The 20,099-nt window shown below is 38.0% G+C and overlaps 1 protein-coding gene across 2 annotated transcripts in view; it reads left to right on the forward strand.

The window, feature by feature from the left end:
• TNKS (tankyrase) overlaps window positions 1-20,099 on the forward strand; it is a 160,174-nt gene that overhangs the window by 127,354 nt on the left and 12,721 nt on the right. For both annotated transcript variants that reach the window (XM_086379630.1, XM_086379631.1), the window contains exons 18-25: window positions 3,094-3,282; window positions 5,422-5,659; window positions 6,654-6,736; window positions 13,336-13,456; window positions 15,141-15,238; window positions 17,060-17,134; window positions 17,822-17,927; window positions 18,473-18,659. In XM_086379630.1, the coding sequence (XP_086235756.1) occupies window positions 3,094-3,282; window positions 5,422-5,659; window positions 6,654-6,736; window positions 13,336-13,456; window positions 15,141-15,238; window positions 17,060-17,134; window positions 17,822-17,927; window positions 18,473-18,659 (1,097 nt within the window). The remainder of the gene's footprint in view (window positions 1-3,093; window positions 3,283-5,421; window positions 5,660-6,653; window positions 6,737-13,335; window positions 13,457-15,140; window positions 15,239-17,059; window positions 17,135-17,821; window positions 17,928-18,472; window positions 18,660-20,099) is intronic.

Consider the following 20,099-nt stretch of genomic DNA (forward strand, 5'->3'; position numbering starts at 1 on the left):
TCATGCCCCATCTCAGTGACCAGTATTTCAGGGAGATGACATGTCCTGAGTTGAAACACTCTTCAGGAAAGCAGCAAACCAGTTTCAGGTTGGACAGATAGGAAAGAAAATATTACTTGCGAGTGTGTGTTTGACCAACTCAAAATCAGTATTAAATAGACGCAGATTAAGTGACTTCAGGAGTGGATGATGACTGGTATCCTGGGGATAAAATAATTTTGTGAGAGAGCTGAAATGACATAAAGTTACTTAAGTTGTTATTTATTGTTCATTATTCTTTGGTACATATTTTACCTTTTTCCTCTGAGAGGTCAGTCAGCTCTCTGTGTCTTTGGGCCTTTTTATATAGAAAGAACTTACCACTTCAGTTTTTCCAAATGGAGAAACAAACACATAGTTTAAGAAGTTTGAATAAAAGTTAAAGGTTTAATGAGAATATATATTAATGGTAATGTGTATTATCCTGCTTAGCGTTTTTCTATTATAATGCCTTATATTATTTTTAATATATATTTATACATGACCATTAATATTTTTGCTCTTCAGCAGATATAAGGCATTGATATTTATTTACCACACAGCATGTAGTTTTGTATTTTTTCATAAGAGTAAATCAATTTACTGAGTTTTCTTTCTCAACTTTTTCATTTTTTAGTGCTTTCTCTAAAATGTATAGTATGATGTTAGGGGAATTGCATGACATTATTGTAAAATGAAATTGCTCTAACTGGAGCCCAAGCACATTTCTCTTCTCCTTGCTTCCCAACTTTCTAAAATTGAATTAGGGCCCTTGAAGTTTTTTTATGTCACATTTGTCATTTAAAGCATTTTGTGTTGCAGCTGAATTTTGAAACCTGGAAAATTGACTCCTGGAAACATTCCAGCAGAGTTCAGTTCCTTTTCTAGACCTTCCGGTTCAATACTTCGCTCAGTCCTGTTGTATAGGACTGAGCTGTAGGCTGTTTATTGCATTCACCAGCCTTAAATTTCGGTTATAATTTTTGCCCCAGTGATGTGGCTATTTAAAAGACTTAAGAGTTGTGTTTTTAAGACTAAAAAACACTATATTTTTTAGTGTTTTAGTGTATAGTACTATACAAGTACTCTATTACATGTTTAGTAATATGCTTCCTGTTTTTGCGTTTTTAGATGCTTGTCAGCAAATTTAACAAGCATGTAGTTGGTTTCTCCAAGCATGAACTACAGATTTTATACAAAGAAAGTTTAATAATATATACCATATATATAATTAATTTTATCCTCACATAATTTTCCTTGGACTGCCTTAATTTTGGAGACCTATACAAATTCGCCTACCTGATTATATTATTCCATCAACACACATGTGTGTGTTAGTTGCTCAGTCATATCTGACTCTTTGCAACCCCGTAGACTGTAGCCCACCCGGCTCCTCTGTCCATGGGGATTCTCCAGGCAAGAATACTGGAGTGGGTTGCCATGCCCTCCTCCAGGGGATCTTCCCAACTCAGGGATCAAACCCAGGTCCTCCTGCATTGCAGGCAGATTCTTTACTGTCTGAGCCAGTAGAATAAAATTAATCATGAGGAACATAGTTTAAATACCCTGTAACCTTACTGGGGAGAAGCTTGAAATTACTCCATGGTTTTGGATTAATAGAATAAAAATAGCTATTCTTTTCAACATGTATCCTCTGAATAAGGGAAATAAATTATGGGGATTTGTTTTAAGTGATTTTGATAGTACTACAGATGTTACCTCTTTCTATCTTTTGTGTTAGAATCAATTTCATAATTATGCCATATCGTTCATATGGCATAGAAGATCCTAGAAGATCCAAAACATGGTCTGTTTTCAGAAGCCCTGGTCTGATTATGCTCTGTTGCTGTTGTTTTTATATTGTCAGAGCAAATGTGGAGGCTTTCTTAGACGCTTCTGATTTGTATTTGTCTAATAAATCTTCTTCTGTTTTCTGAAATCACTTTTCCTAAAATATTGTATGAAAAAAAATTTAATATACATTTCTTCTTCTTCAGAATAAGTACCTATTCCTTTTTGAAGTGAGTATATTTAAGAGAACAAAGAAAATATTTTAAGGAATTCTTAAGGAAAATTTGAAGAAGCCTGCCCTACATACATCCCACTATTCCTGTCTTTACTTTCCTTATCTCTTCCCATTCTCATGAAAGTCAGCCTCAGATAGGTATTCAGCAAATGTCTGATTGGTGGGCAAGTGCATTAGAGAGAATAAGTGAATAAATAAATGACCCTCCTATCTGTGCTCTGACCTTTTGTGTCAAACCATTTACAGAACACCATTATTTAGATATTTTACTTTAGAAACCACATACCTCGAGTGAACCTTCCTAGAAGAGTCCTTCCTATTTAAATTTGTGCTACTCGATTTCTGTTAATGCTTCCCTATACCTTTTTTGTAAATCTTCTAGACTACATTAAAAAAACAAAAGACAGTCATCTTTGAATTCTTTCTCCTCTTTCTTCCTCTGTAGTTAATTTGTCTTTCTAAAACCCAATTTTTTTCCTTCAGAATTTCTCAAATTTAGCTCTTCTTTTGTGTTCTTCTCGAACCATCACAGTTCAGCCTCTTATCACCTCCTGTCCAGATGTGCTGCTGCTGGCATTTCCTCCACCCCCAAGTCACTTTGGCATGACAGACTAGTTTTTGTAGAATGTTGCTTTGTTACATTACATTACTTCCCCAAAGGCTAAAGAAAGAACATTGAAAATCTTTGAGATGAGTGTTTCAATAAACAGAGATCAGATTGCAATGGGTTAGAGAATTTAAGATAGGTCTGAATATGCTATAGGACTGAATAAAAAAAATTTTTTAAGCTCCCATGAAGAATTACAGAGCAGTAGAATAATTACGAAATTGATATTTTGGAGGAAGCAAGAAAAAATGATGAAGTCCAAAATACAGGTGGAAGGGTGCAATGAATATTCTTTTTTTTTATAAAAGATACTTCTGTTAAGGATGTTTAGGAGAATAGAGATGTAGGGGCAATGAAATGTTAAATAAAAACAAGTGTACCTGAAGGAGCTTTACCAGATAATCTCATTGTTACCTCTTGGTGTCCTCTTGTTTTTCTTCAGCATGTGGACATTGCAGCGTTATTGATAAAATACAACACATGCGTAAATGCAACAGACAAGTGGGCATTTACCCCTCTTCACGAAGCAGCCCAAAAAGGCAGGACGCAGCTTTGTGCCCTGCTCCTAGCGCACGGTGCGGATCCGACGATGAAGAACCAGGAAGGCCAGACCCCTTTAGATCTGGCAACAGTAAGTCCTCACTTCAGAATATTTAGAATTGCTTTTTATAATTCCAGGGATGACAGTAAATCCCAGGGTTTATTAGCAGGTTTGCTTTAGTGGTGCATATTAGCCCTGGGATTTCTTTGGAAGGAATGATGCTAAAGCTGAAACTCCAGTACTTTGGCCACCTCATGCGAAGAGTTGACTCATTGGAAAAGACTCTGATGCTGGGAGGGATTGGGGGCAGGAGGAGAAGGGGACGACAGAGGATGAGATGGCTGGATGGCATCACTGACTCGATGGACGTGAGTCTGAGTGAACTCCGGGAGTTGGTGATGGACAGGGAGGCCTGGCATGCTGGGATTCATGGGGTCATGAAGAGTCGGACACGACTGAGCGACTGATCTGATCTGATCTGATTATCCCTTAGGAGAAGAACAAGTTTCTTTGCTTCTGGAAACTTGAGAATTTCTTATTGTTGCTTTAATTTCAAACTATTAAAACAAACTAAGCAGTAAGTTACATTTTTTGACCATACTTGGAGGGAAAACATGAATCATAGGAAAACTTGTGTAGAGATTGTATTCTCAAAGAATTATACTTAGTAAGCTATCTTATCACCTTCTGCATTTCACATAGTATGCTGGATCATTTGGTGTTTATGGTAATTTACCTGAGGGGATGAGATAATCAAAGAAAAATGATCTTCTAAGCAGTATATCATTTTTCTGAAGATGGAAAAGTAAACTGATATAGAAATATTTTCAAAATTAAATTGTCATGATTAAATGTGTTATTTAACTACAGAATTAAACACAGTACAGAAACATCTTTCCTGAACTTTCTGGAAATCAGGGAGTTACTGTATGGTCACGTAATTTAGAATTTTTTAACCAAAAATCCTTCTCTAAGCCACATTCTGGTTTATACATCTATTACTGAGTATTAAACAATTTCAAAACCTGTAGTAGCTTAACCAAAACCAAATGAGTGACTTACTACGATGACTTAGAATTTCTCAGAGTTGCGTGCATTGACTGGGCTCAGCTGGGCAGTCCAGCTATTTGTGCAATGCCTTTAGCTGGGAGCTCGGCTGAGGCTGCAGCATCCAGGATGGCTTTAAATCCTGCAGGACCTCTCTGTGCATAGTATCTCAGACTCAGTGATCTAGTCCACACTTCTTTATAGCATCGGAGGACAATTTCTAAGAGAGAAAAGTAGACGCCACCAGTCCTTTTAAAGCCTGGCTCAAAAGCTTCAGAGCACCACTTCCTTTGCATTCTAATTGTCACAGCAACTCACAAGCAACCCAAATTGAAAGGAAGGGATATAGGTGCCACCTCTTGATGGGAGGAGGGGTACAAGATGTACACGGAGGAAGGGATTTCCGCACATACTCTAACAGCACTTGTACCTAACAGACTGAAGAGTTCATGAATAAGTTGGCCAAAGTGCTGTCCCTTTAAGATTTTACCAGGTTTTTATTAATTAAATGTGCACTAAATGAACAAAAATCATCATAGTTGTTAAGCATAAACATAGTAAGTATGGGAACTCCTTCTAAAGAAGAAGAGTCAGTGTTCTGAAAAGTGCTCTTTTTTAGAAAAAGGATGAAATATTTTAATTTTTAACTCTTCATATCTTTGTTAGTTTATTTGTCCTTTGAATACATGGGTAATCAGTATGAACAGCTGTGTGCGTACTTTTCATTTAGTGTTAAAAAATGTGTTTCTGGGAATCAATATAGTTCACATTCTTGGATTCTTTTCACAGTGAACTTTTTTCTGTGTGTGTTGTGGTGAGAACACTCAAGATCTACTCTCAGCAAATTTCAAGAATATAGTACAATATTATTAACTGTCATCACAGGTTGTACATGAGATCCTCAAAAAATGAAATATTTTGAAAAATATTTTGAAATAGTTCGAAAAAATTTGATACTATTTTTTTAGTATTGAATAGTTTCTCCAATTCTACCTACTGAAACTACTGGGACTCTTTGGAGCTGTCGATCAGAGAAGGAAAGAAGAAGGAATTATCAAAAACTAATAGGGAATAATGGAGCATCAATGAAAGAAAAAAATTCACTACGCATTCGGTCCTTAGTGAGAAACTTATTTTAAGATGTAATATTGTGTGTGTGTGTTTTATCTATTTGGTTTTTAGGCTGATGACATCAGAGCTTTGCTGATAGATGCCATGCCCCCAGAGGCCTTACCTACGTGTTTCAAACCTCAGGCTACTGTCGTGAGTGCCTCTCTGATCTCACCAGCATCCACCCCTTCCTGCCTGTCTGCTGCTAGCAGCATAGACAACCTCACTGGCCCCTTAGCCGAACTGGCAGTGGGAGGAGCGTCCAACACTGGGGATGGCGCGGCGGGCGCAGAAAGGAAGGAAGGAGAAGGCAAGTACACCGCTGAACGCCCATTTGGTTTTGGTGTTCTAAATTAACAGATTCCCTTTTTTCTGTTGGTAGTTATTGAACACCTCACTTAAAGACATCCTGTCTATGAGTTTTCATGTACACAACAGTTCGTAAGAATCATGTCTTCATAAATTCCCACTGTTCTGGGCACCAGAATCAGACAGCCATGGCCCCTACCCTCACGGTCTTACCCTCTTTCCCCCATGTTCTGCTGTCCAGGTACCTGAAACTTTGCAACACACTCTTTATTTAATCAGTTGTTGACTCTACTGAAAAGTGTCCTCCATTTGATTTCTCCTGTGCTCAACTCATGGCAGAAAAGTCTAAACAAGTGTATTCCATCCTTTGTATGGCCCTCCTGCCTGTCTGCCATGAGTTTCCCTGCCATGAATAATATATTTGAAGAACTAAGGGCTGGCCTGGGCTTATGCCTTCCTCCAGCTTCCCCAAGAGGGGAAATCTTAGCATTTATATAAAATAAGATGTTTTCTTAAAAAAAAAAAAATGTGTTCATAGCATAAATGCCTTGACATCTACATTGTTCTTACGTATATCCCAATACATCCTATTCCAACTATAGTATCTTACTGAACTACTGAGTGAGTCTTGTTACTGAAATTATATCAGAAAAATGAAGAGAGATTATGTAAGAAATGAAAACTGAAACAACAGCTGATATATTTTGATTTTTAAATTCCACTGTTAAATATTTCACTAAAATAATTATATTGTGCTTTAAAATATTAATATAAATACTACTGATAAGATAAACTCTTCTTTTACTTCCCCATAAAATTCAGAGTTAACTTGAAGTGTCTGAATTAAATTTATGTAATTCAGATCATTTTATGCTGTGTAGAAGCAGCTGCACAACCAAGGGTGTGTCAGAGAGCCATGGCTTTAAATAAACACTGAAACTTCCTTTAGATTGATGTACTTCTTTCTGAAAAACTTTAACGTGTGTCTGTTTTAGTTGCGGGTCTTGACATGAATATTAGCCAGTTCCTAAAAAGCCTTGGTCTTGAACATCTTCGGGACATCTTTGAAACAGAACAGGTAAGCTCTCATATATTGTCCAGTCTTTTCAGTTAAATACTAGGAGTTATTAATTGCCAGTTATTCTTTCTTTTTTGCTTCTTAACCACTCTTTTAAAACTCAAAACAGATTTGTGAAGAAGCTAGGGGCATCTACTAATTACGCTTCTTTGCAAAATTGTCTAACAGATGGTGAGAGTCTTTAACGTTATGTTGTTGTATCTTCATAAGCAGTCTGGCTCAATATGTTTTATTACATGTCAAAATTTAGGCCATGAAACCACCTCAAAAGAATGTTTTCAAAATCTTCCCTCATTTTGTTTCCAAAAAGTTATTAGCCTTTATTCACCTCATTTTATTACTAATGTGACTGGATTCATTTAAAACTAGTAAGAAATTTTTATGTTAACTATTTAGCAAAATCTTCCTGCAGCAGTTGTCCATTAAACTGAAAAGCAAAATAATTCCTAGGCAAGTGTACCTTTAAAAATTGCTCCTTTATGAAGTTTCCACTGTCTAGCTAGAGACTGAAATATGTTGAACCGGAACTTGGCCATATGCTTAAAGACTTAGACTGTTTTCAGACAGATCTGAAATGCCTGTAAAGATCTTAGTATGAAGTCATCATTAGGGTGTTTATGAATTAAGATCCTTCTGTTTGTCAGTCTGTTTTTATATGGAATAATGAGTTTTTAACTTATCACTATGTGATTTTACTACCATTAAACATCAAGTAATAAATTCCTGAGTTTAACTTGGGTATTATCAATATACAGAATCTTAGAATGGGAAAATTTTTTAGAGATCAGTAAGTCTTTCTCCCAGATATAGGAATTATCCTTTTTATATTGATGTGGAACAATATCTTGTTACAATTTGGACAGGTATAATGAAGTGCTTCTAATCTAAAATACACCCACATCTGCCCCATGTTTAATCTGTTAATCTTCCGTTTATCTTTACACTGTTTTGCACAGAAATCTCACCCCTTTCTGCCTATTAGACTAGCATTAGTTTCATTGGGCTGCCTTGCCAGATTTCCACAGACCTGTGGCTTAAACAATAGAATGGTATTCCTTCACAGTTCTGGAGGCCTGAAGTTCAAAACCGGGGTGTCAGCAGGGCTTCAGTTGCTACAGGGGGTCTAGGGGAGAATCTGCCCCACACCTCTGCTAGCTGCTCGGCCCCTTCAGCTTCTGGCCGCATCCTTTCAGTTTCTGTGTCTGTCTTCACCTGCCTTCTCTGTGTCTGTCTTCTCTTCTGCGTGTCTTTTGTAAGGATGCTTGCACTGAGTTTAAGCCCTCCTCACCTAGTCCAAGATGATCTCCTTATCTCAAGATCCTCAACTAAATTTACATCTGCAAAGTTGTAAAAAAAAAAAGTTTTCCAGATAAGGTTCTTCTCAAGTTCTGGGGATTAGAACTTGGACATATCTTTTTGATGGTCACCATTCAGCTCGCTGCAACATACTATAGCCCTTCTGAATTTCTAAGACCTACTAAACTTATTGTGGATTTATCCTTCTAATCAACTACCCACCCCTACAAAGTTTCTCCTAATTTAGCATAATAAGTTCATCTTCTTTTTTAGGTATTCTTTTTATGGATATAGTGTCCAAATTCATGACTGGCCTCTCTGGCCCATTCTGATTTCTTTGTAAGCGTATAGTCAGTTCAGAGTAAATTTAAAACTCCAGGTCTTTTTCATATCAATGATGAAAGATTTTTTATGTCAAGATTTTCTAATGTCTTTCATTTTAGCTAAATTTCTTTATGCCATACATTGTAGTTGATCTTTAATGATCAAAACGGTTGGGTAGAAGTAGCACTGGACTGAAAAAAGACCTTGATTCTGATTAAGGCATTTAACCTATCACTCGCCTTACCTGTAAAATATAACACTTTCAAAAGTCCAGATAATTAAAATTCCCAGCCTCATACTGCTGTGCCAGTTTTTTTTTTTTTTTTTTTTTCAGTTTTTAAAATATGCTTTAATGAAGCAATGGTTGTATTTTCTGTCTGGTGGTAAGGGTTTTATAAATGCTATAATAATTACCTTTGCCTTTAAGCTTCACCTGCCATTGATTCACCCTCTGGCTTGGAGATTTCTTACGGGAATATCCTATACTGTAAGACTCTTCTTCCCTTATCCTCTCCCTGAAGGTATTAAAGCTGTTTTAAAAGCAGTATCCTCAGCTACAGCCATATTCTGGCCATTTCTCTTCTTCCCAAATCATATCCACAATAACTGTGAAATTTCACATAGCTTTGCTTAATAAAAACAAAGACCCAAATTCAAGCAAATCATTCCAGTTAGCCATTTTTCAAGAGTTCAGCCTCTACTGTTATAGTCAGTTTGCATCATAATTTTTTTTTTTACTTTATATGTTCTCTTATAGTAATGGTACCCTGTGGCATACTTATTTTATTGTTTTTAATAGTTTAATCTTACAGTTGGTCCTGTTGACAGCTTATCGTAGTTTCATCAGTTTCATTGTTATCTTTTTCATTGCACTTTTGTTCTGAGTAAATGGTTCCATTGATTTTCCTTTTTCCAGAGTAATTTCTGTATCTTTTTTTTTAATCAATATGTTGATGCTTCCATTTAACGTGTATTACCTAGCCTAATTCCTTCCCTACAGACAAATAATATTATCATTCTCTGTATGGAACTGTGTGTGACTGTCTTCTGGCCCAGTCTTCAAGCAATCAAAAGTTTTATTTTGACTATATTTGTTTCTTGACTAGCCTTTAGTTCTAGAGTAATAAGTTTGTAACCCTTTCCATAACTTATCCAGAGGACTTTTCTGCCACTGACATTCTACATGAGTCCAGTAGACTGTGATGAGGGCGAGGCGTTCAGGAGGCGAGGGCAAGAGTGACGGTGTGTGTGCGTTGCACCCGTTTAGTTCTTGTCTGTTACTCATCTTGAGCCAGTCATTCTGTTTCCTGAGATGCTTTGACACATAACAGAGTATTACTTCTATTCTGATAGATACTTTTCTCCCAGTGGAGTGGGGGAGGAAGATCATTTATTTCTCCTCCTTCAGAGCATCATCACCCCACCTCTTACCTTCACTTATTCTCTCAGAAGTCTCTTAGCTAGCTTGTTTGTCATATAGTTTTTGCCAAGTTCTGTATTAAGTAACATATACCTATTCCTTTATAGTTCAGTGTCGTACCAATGTCACTCGGGCCCTTTCTCTGTAACCTAGCTTCCTGACTGATACTTTTTTTGTGGGAAAGGCTGTTTGATGTACATTGCAATTCCTGGACATAAATGCTATGACTTAGAAGACTCCTTGTGAACATACTTATGGTCCACATATATATATGAAAAGTGACCATATCAATTTTTATTTCAGAATCTAAAGACAAAGGCATGGACTCAGTAAATTCATTATGAACATGATTGCAAAGTTAATTCTAATATCTGTTACTGTAGCCTGCAACCTAACAACATAAAAGAAAGGCCTTTTTTGTTAAAACCCCAGTGTTTCTGCCTTCACCCCAGAGAAAATAAATAAATCTTAGAAACAAGAGGCAGCTCTTAAAGTAACATTCTTGAAGTGAAATTTGCTTTATATGCAAGATGATTTAACTGACACATGGATGATCTTTATGTTAAAGGTTATAATTTGGTTTTAATGTATGCTGAGTATAAATAACTGGCCCAACAAACTTGTAATTTCCTAGATGTAACTAAGTTTTTTTTTCTTAAGTGAGTTAAAGATAATTTTCAGAAAAATATTTCTAGCAGTATAAAAGCTTTGAATCTTGGAGGAACATGTCTAAAATCCACCTTCCAGATATTTCCAATTCTTTTATTATTAATACAGTAATATCATATTCACTCATCATCAGAATTTGGAATAATCTTTACTCCCATGCCTTTCTTTTCCTTCCCCTTTTCTATTACCAGGCCCTTTGAAGTTGCTCTCCAATTCACCCCTTCCAGTCTCCTCCACCCCACCGTTGTCATCTTGTTCACAGTCACTTTCCCTTCCAGATCTGCACTTCGTACACTGTCCTCCTGAAATACAAGTTTGTATTGCTCTGCTGAAAAGGTGTCCTTGGACATTGTGGACACTATCTTCGCTTGAGGTGTAAGACCCATAGAGACCTGCTCTTAGCCTACTGTTCTGTGTCCATCACTTTTTTGTTCCTGTATATACATTGCACACTAACCGTTTTGAACTTTATTACTGATACTAGAGTCACAGATGTTTTATATTCACTTGGTTTTCCTTTTGTACATAGTGTTCCCTTGGTCGTAAACACCCTTCCTTTCTTCCTCTAAGTCTTCCTCCTCAGCTGAGTTATTACCTTCTTTTAAGAACCTTTCCTGATCCCCTTCTTGTTCCTTTCTTAGTTCCCAGTGCCACTTATAACCTCAACACAGTAACCTTCCTGAGAGTTCCTGTGGGATTCCTCCAAAACATTTACTGACCTTTACCAAATATTTGTGTTTACTTTTTAGCTCCTTGGTAGAGGAACTGTCATGACCTGTAGTGCTAGTGTTCTGTTTGTTCTCTGGCTCCACTGTTTTACTACCAACTGGGGCCAGCTATTTACCTTTCTGAGCTGTAATGGGTCATTTTAGAATTAAATGAAATGTTTAATTAGTCACTTTTTGAGAAATACCTAGCATATAGAAGGTACTTATTAAATACATTACGTATGAATGAATGAACAAGCGAGCATAAATGTAAATTCAGTAGCTAGTTATTTAAGGTTTTCCAGTCCCAATACCAATAAATATAAGGACAAATTGAATACCATGTAACTCAGAGCAGTTAAATTTAATATTTAATTATTTTAGCTCTCTAGTCATCCCTTTTAAGACAAATAAGCAAAGGGAAAGACAAATATGGCAATACATTTCAGCTCTTCTGTATACTATTTTTATGATTTCACTGAGCCTGAATTTCTTCATAAAGACAGTAATAGTATATCATGGGTCATTATGAGGATGAAATGAGGTATTCATTTCACGATTGGAATCACATAATGAACAAACGTATCAAACATTCTCCATTTCTTCTCTGGAACCTAATACTATGTTTTGTTGGCCTGGTTTCTGCTTCTTTCAGACTTACAATATACGTATCAATTTAGAAAAGCTAAAAGACTCTTTAAATTGAAGCTGCCACATAGATATGAGATCCTGTTTTTATGTCTACCTGATCTGAAGTTTAGAAGAAAAAAGTGGAATATCAATAATGTAGTAAACCTTGTACATGGTTTCCAAATTATGTTAAAATCACGTCTAGCTAAAAATGTAAAGACTCCTATTATGTTTCAAACTATACTGTCTCAAAGATGTACATTTCAGAACTGTGGTTTTTTTACAAGCTCTGCGGAAAACTTCCTTTGGGTGATTGGAAGTGAATTGCCCATTTTGTGCGACGGAGAGATTATTTCTTAAATGGCCACTTAGGAGCAATATAGCAGATTATTTCCAAAGAGTGAATGATGTATGCTTTTTGCTCTGAGAAGATCAGACTCATTTTATTCTGACAGTAAAAATCATCAGAGTTCCAGACCTAATTTGTTAGGTTTTTTTAATGTTATGTGCAAGTATAAAGGTAGAGAAGGCCATAGATAAAAATATCTTGAGTTGGAAAAGAGTGTTTATCAACGGATTTCTCGGTTTCCCAAGGAAAAAGAAAATCAAAAGCTAATCTTGTAAAGCAGTATTTGGATTGTCACAGGACCAGCTGCTTCTGAGCTGAAAATTCAGGAGATGCCACTGCTGATTTCACCCTGTGCATTCAGAGCACCACCACTGGGTGGCGGTAGAGGCGCAGTTACTCTTAGTCAACAAAGAAAGGACTAGAGACCTTAGATCTTGAATTGTAGAAGCGAACCACCTGCATTTACAGGGATAAATCACCAAAACTTAAAAAAAAAAAAAAAGACCAAAACTTTTAAACCACTGTTTTGAACAAAAATAAAATGTATGTTAGACTTCAGGGATTGTTAGGTGGCTTTTAAGCTCTTAAAATTCTACCTACTCTCTTTTCTCCAAAATGGAGTTCTTTATATAGTTCCTATATATGATGGTTTGTAATCTAATTAAACACTTGTGATATAAATCTTGCTACTTTCTCAGGCAGCCTCTTCCATGCTTGAATACTTCTTAGCACCAGGAAGTTCTTTCTTATTTTTATATAAATCCCATTCCCTAAAGTTTCTTCTGTTTCATTGTGCTGAGCCCCTCTTTCCACTACCATTCATCTTTGCCTCCTTCTGGATATTGAGATCTGGTATTTCCCCCATTTTCAAGCTGCTGGTTGTCTCCTCTTATAGCTTGAGGCAAGCAAAATGTGGTAGAATGAAGTAATCAAAAGGAAAAATGGCAGTGATCATTTTATATTTCTATAGCATTGTTTCTCCCGTTTTCCTTCTCCATGGACTGAAAGCAAATCAAGGAGTATTTCAAGTGAGCAAAACCTGGTAAGTTTATGAAGGCAACTTTAAGAAGATTTAAGTTCATGCTGATAAAGGAGACAAGAATTTTATTAATTTGACTGGATACTGGAACACTGAAGACAAAGGGAAGAGTTTTCATCATCTGAAGAACTGTTAAAGGTTTAGCAATTTTGTTTCATTTTTCAGATTACACTAGATGTGTTGGCTGATATGGGTCATGAAGAGTTAAAAGAAATAGGCATCAATGCATATGGACACCGCCATAAATTAATCAAGGGAGTAGAAAGACTCTTAGGTGGACAACAAGGTAAGCTGTTGAAAAATAAAGAGGTTTCAGAAATTAGTCATAAGGTGTCCTGTGAAGTGGAAGTCGCTCATTTCATGGCCAACTCTTTGCAACACCATGGACTATACAGTCCATGGAATTCTTCAGGCCAGAATACTGGAGTGGGTAGCTAGCTGTTCCCTTCTCCAGGGAATCTTCCCAACCTGGGGATCGAACCCAGGTCTCCCTCATTGCAGGCAGATTCTTTACCGGCTGAGCCACCGGGGAAGCCAAGTGTAAGTGTCCTGCCTGGCATTTAATCAGGTGGCCTGACCCCAGAGCTTATGCACTCAGCTTGTGGCGTCTCCTGCCTGTCCGTCTCCATCGTCAGTCTTGCTCTCCCTCAAGTCATTCAGGCTAAAAATCAGAGTCACTCTTCCCTCTCCCCCGTAACACTACATCCTAAATATCCCTGGAATCTGCACTTCGGTCCTTTCCCACTGCTGTCACCTAATCCACATCACTATCGTCTCTCTCTTGGACTGACACAACCACCTTCCAGCTTATCTCCAACAGTCTCCTTTGCGGCCTCCCACCCCCACCCGGCTCCCCGAACCTTCCTTAGGTGATAACCAGAAAACTCTTTTCAGGATGACTGTATGATCGTATCATTCCGCTGCTTGAAATCCTTCAACAGAGCACTGTTGGTTTTAGGATAAAATCAAACATTCATAACATGACTGTTCATAATCTGACCTTTCTGTCTTACCTTGTGTCCTTTCCCTCCTTCAACATCAGTGCAGTCTTTTTCTGTTGTACTTTGCTGTTACACCGGAGAAGGCGATGGCACCCCACTCCAGTCCTCTTGCCTGGAAAATCCATGGACAGAGGAGCCTGGTAGGCTGCAGTCCATGGGGTCGCTAAGAGTCCGACACGACTGAGCGACTTCACTTTCACTTTTCTCTTTCATGCACTGGAGAAGGAAATGGCAACCCACTCCAGTGTTTTTGCCTGGAGAATTCCAGGGACGGGGGAGCCTGGTGGGCTGCCATCTCTGGGGTCGCACAGAGTCGGACACGACTGAAGCGACTTAGCATTGCTGTTACACACCTATCTTTGTCTTTTTTTTTGTATACCTCCATGTTTATCATTTCTCTGTTTGTTAGAAGTGCTTTCACTATAGAAAAGCAAAGAGAGAGAAAAGAAACAATTTGAATTAGTCTGCAGAGACAGTAAAATTTCAAGAGTGACATGAAAGTAAATGTTAGCAGGTATTGATCTTGACTCTTGCTTATTTAGCTGTACGAACTCAACAAGAATAATGTACTTTAAACTTATTATATAAGTGACCATTTCAAGCTGTCTCACAGATGATAATTCTTTTAGAAGATAATTCTTACATTTTAGACCTGACTGCATTTAATTACAGAGTGTTCTCTTTTGGATCAGAGTCATGTATGTTCATGATTGAGTTCAACAAATAATTGTTGAGTCTGTTGTGGATATAGGGAACTGTAAGAACAGAGCAAATTGAACCCCAAACACATCTCCCATTTTTTTTTTCTTGTCTTTGGATGTGTTTGTTTAATATAAGCTTATATATTGGGTTCAAGTTGCAAATAGCTTAGACTTGTTCCATAATGTCAATTATTTATGAGAGTTTTCCATAAAATAGAGCCTGGATAGTGTAGACCTTTGCTTACTATGTTAATTTTTCTTCCGGCAGGCACCAATCCTTACTTGACTTTTCACTGTGTTAATCAGGGAACCATTTTGCTGGATCTTGCTCCAGAAGATAAAGAGTATCAGTCAGTAGAAGAGGAGGTAATGTACATCAAAATTTGTCATTATCTTTTCCTCAAATCCCTGCTTACGTCTCTTTTTCCGAGAGAGGTGAACTTGCCTTGTATTGACCGATGGTCCGTGCCCGCTCATCGTCTTGTCTCCTTTGGCCGTTGTGGTGGCGCGCTGCCAGCATGAGAGTAGGACTGTAGACGTGGCGCTGATGCTGGCCCGTCGGAACCGCTCGGGTTTCCAGTGGGTGGGCCACACGTGCGTCTTTACTCTGGAGACTTTGCTGAAACTCGTAGAAGTAAAGACACCCTATAGAACTATTTTCTCATACTGATAAAATGCTACCTAAAAATAATATGGAGTGAGAATCTTGTCTCATAAATAATAAACATCTTCTCATCTTTCTTTTGGAGAAGGCAATGGCACCCCACTCCAGTACTCTTGCCTGGAAAATCCCACGGACAGAAGAGCCTGCTAGGCTGCAGTCCATGGGGTCGCTAGGAGTTGGACATGACTGAGCAACTTCACTTTCACTTTTCGCTTTCATGCATTGGAGAAGGAAATGGCAACCCACTCCAGTGTTCTAGCCTGGAGAATCCCAGGGACAGCGGAGCCCGGTGGGCTGCAGTCTCTGGGGTCGCACAGAGTCGGACACGACTGAAGCTACTTAGCAGCAGCAGCAGCAGCATCTTTCTTTTCATGAAAGTTTTAAATGTGGTTATAAGATAATGTGTGCTCAGGAAACCTGCCTCATAACTCCAGTCATCTTTCATTTCTACAGTCAGTTATTTTAAAGCACCAGAGTCGGACTGTGTGTGAACCTCCTGGTAGATGTGATGCCACAGAGATGCCCCCGCTCCTGATGGCTTATGCCTCACTGAGCTTGTACATCACTAAGTGCCTAATGGCATTATCATAATAAATAAGCTTCCTAACTAATTCCACCGTTTTGCAGAGAAAGGCCTGCCTATATTTTTGTTTGTTTTCCCCGTCTTAATTAGTGCTGATATGATTCCCACCCCAGGGTCTCAGGACCCTGACCCCAGGGTTGCATTAAAGCTCATTCTTAGTTTATCAGGAAAGCATCCTGTTTTCTCCTGTCTTACTGAGTAATCATTCTCCTTGTAGGAACTAAACTCTGGTTATAAGGTCAAAAATTTGTAGTGACTAACTTCACAAAGGGAGCAGTAAGATAGAGAATCAACTCTTTGAGTCAGTTCTCTGAGAACCTTAGGAATTTAAAACATCTTAATTTTCAAATTATCATAATTCTTAATTTGGAGAGTAGAAGAAGGGTAAGTAGTGTTCAGAAGATAGTTATTCCACTTACGTGTTATACCCAGCTTCCTCCGTCTGTGCAAATATACTTTGAGATCCCAGAGCAAAGAGATGACATGGACTTTTTCACCTAAGGGACAAAAATTTATTGATTTTTATCAATTTTTTGTGTTTATTTTCAGCATTAGTGCAATGGGGTATTAGTTCAACGTTAGGAGTTTTAGTTAGACTCAATCACAATGTTGGTTCTCCTCAGTAACAAAAAATAGTAACGTGGATGACTCACTATGGTATTTTACCCCATGACATTTGCAGGAAAACTTTTCAAAGCTTTTATTACAAAATAAATAGAAAGTGCAAAAGTTTGACATTTATGTCTATTTTCTCACCAGAAATACTTACTCACTAAACTTGTTGACTCATTTATAGTGAACTCCTATTTACTTACTAGTGCTGAGTCTTAGACTCATTAGCGAAACAATACAATAGAATTAAAATGTTGAAAACAGGAGGACTATCTTCCGAATTCCACACCAGCATATTTTCAGAAGGTTATTTTGTCTTGCTCTGTAGATGCAAAGTACAATTCGAGAACACCGAGATGGTGGTAATGCGGGTGGCGTCTTCAACAGATACAACGTCATTCGAGTAAGTTTGGAGCGTTTCAGGGTGAAGACTGGATTGCACAGCTTGCCTGACTATCAGATATAGCTAGATCAGTTGACATTCATGAGACTAGTATGCTGATAAGACTACCAGCTCCCCCACAAATTTGGACTGTAATTTCTGTTTTCACTATTGCAAAGTAGTATTAAAGGCCTCGATTTTTAATCTGACTGAGTCAGTGATTATATCAGAATGCATACATCTCTTAATCTCAGTATTTTAATTCATAACATGAAATAAATGACTGACTGCCATATGCTTTTTTCAGAGGGGTGTCATAAAGATGAATAAAATCTGTTGATAAATGGTTTAACCCTTTGGGTTAATGGACCTATTGACATTACACCAGTACACATCAGAATTACCTGGGGAGCTTTCTGAAAGTACAGATTTATAGGTCCCTACAACCTGAAGTCCTCAAGTGATTCTGAAGTATAGCCAGGTCAGGTGTAGATAACGAACAAAGAGTGTAGCTGAAAATTGTCACTAAAAACAGAGTATTAACTGAATTATAGTGACCTGGCAACTGTATTGTTTTTAAATAAGGTTTTAAGCAAATGAAACAAAAATTGAACCTCCCTAAAGAAAAACATACTTTTGATTTTAAATTATAAACTGCCAGTTAACATGCATTTCACTGATTCGCTTCTTTCTTCCTCATCTTTAAAGATTCAGAAAGTTGTGAACAAGAAGTTGAGAGAGCGGTTCTGCCACAGACAGAAGGAAGTGTCCGAGGAGAACCACAACCACCACAACGAGCGCATGTTGTTTCACGGTGAGCACCCGCTGGTCATCAGCTCTGTGTTTGCGAACTCCAGGAAGGTGAAAAGCCTGTGGCATTGATTGTATTCGTGTTGTGTTAAAAATGGTTTTTATTTATCTTTTTCATTACATGTTGGTACCAGCTTTCTAAAGCATTACATGTATGGGCTTTCCAAGGCAGGTACAAGGCAAATAACTTATCTGAAATTGTCTCAGAATTTAAATTGCATGCTGAGCCATCTAGATGGTGAAACACTGTTTTTGTTGTAGTTCAGCAGAATTGTTTTAGTTTATTGGATTATCTGTTTTTGCTTAAATCAATACTGGGTGTAAAATAATCTGTATTTTCAAAGTTACATTGTACTTTGCTATCTAAAATCTCACTATGAGTCCCTGGTAAAATTCTAGTACATGATAGTAATTTATGCATCGTAGACCATCCTACAGAGTAAACTTTTCATGTAAGCATTATTAGTGTTACTCTGCCAAGTGCAAATAGTATGTAGATAATAGAGATTCTAGAAAGTGCTCAAAACTGATCTGTCTTTATATTTTTAGGTTCTCCTTTCATTAATGCCATTATTCATAAAGGGTTTGATGAGCGACATGCATATATAGGAGGAATGTTTGGTGCTGGGATTTATTTTGCTGAAAACTCTTCTAAAAGCAACCAGTATGTGTATGGAATCGGAGGAGGAACAGGCTGTCCCACGCACAAAGACCGGTCATGTTATATATGTCACAGGTGAGCATCATGCCTTCTGTGTAAGGGTTGCTACCCTCAGGTCATGGACCAGATTAGTTTCTCAGGCTCTGCAGAAGTCACAGGTCATTCTCACTCTTACTCCTAACAAATCAGACCGTGTTGAAGGTTAGATAGGAATAGCTGATCTGCCCCTACCCTAATCAGAGCAATGACATCAGAGCTGACAGCAGTTGTGGTAAAAGCCAGGTATTTGTCTGGGAAAAGCCATTCATAGGTTACAGCGAAGCTCCCTCCATCTTGACTTTCTCCCTGGGCTCCACTCTTGGCTTTCTCCCTGGGCTCCACTCTCCTTATTTTAGATTCAGGACAAAATTGAGAATTATTTCTGGAGAACAAGGAACCTCTAGCACTAATCACATTTGAACTAGAGCACATAACTTCTCTAAACAAGTAGAATCTTTCATTTGTTCCTGGTCAGCGTTTGCCCCACAGGGTATTGGTATCCCACACTGGGACCACTGCATCTGCAGGCCGCACACAGGCACAAGGCAAGCTGGTGAGCAGACATGAGCCAGCCAGGCAGGGCCTGCATCTTCTCCTGTCTCCATAGCAACAAGGATGCCCTGGGGCAGGAGGCAGAAGGCAGGAGCGAGGGCTGTCAGGTCACACTCTATGTGACATACGGACACTGGGTATAGCATGGCAGTGGGCCCAGCAGGCTGATCAGGCAGAGTCTCAGCCTGCTCTGAGTAGTGCCACCACAGTGTGGAAATCGAGCTCGAAAAGCTTCCTTCTAATGCAAGTCCAAAGCTTTTCCTCTGGGACCTACAAGAGGATACAGTTGATGCCAAGCCAACATTACCAGTAGCATCACACTAAAAAAGCCAGCCCAGGCAGGATTCAATTAAACTGGGTCTAGGACAGTTTTGATTCACAGTAATATTTGTTTAGTCATAATGCACAGATCATACTTCATTACTTAAAACTATTTGACTGAATAATAACTATTTACAGTTAACAGTAGGACCAAATCTTATAGCTTAGTTAAGATGTCTATTAATATGTTCAAGTATTTATTAAGGGTTTGCAGACTTTTATTTCAAAGGGCCACAGTGGTAAATATTTTAGGCTTTGCAGGCTGTAGGATCCCTGTCACAGTGACTCAGCTCTGTGCTTGTACAAAAGCAGCTACTGCCAGCCTGTAATGAATGTGTCTGTGTTCCAATAAAGTTTTATTTACAAAAACAGGTGGCAGCCTAGATTTGGCCCATAGTTTGCCAACGCCTAGTTTATTTAATACACTCTCTTCCCAATCAATCTTTCTTTTCCTCCATAATATTTAACAACTGCCTCAATTCATGTTTCACTCAGGTAGTGAACTTTCTGGCCATATATTGAAGCTAAATATTTTTATATATAATCCACTTTTATTATTATTCTTTATCTCCTCTCAGACTTTACGTCTTCATAATGAGTAAA

The sequence above is a fragment of the Bos grunniens genome, chromosome 27 (genome assembly GCF_055505025.1).
Source record: "Bos grunniens cultivar Pamir isolate PY7600 chromosome 27, Bosgru_T2T1.0, whole genome shotgun sequence".
Classification (NCBI taxonomy): Eukaryota; Metazoa; Chordata; class Mammalia; order Artiodactyla; family Bovidae; genus Bos; species Bos grunniens.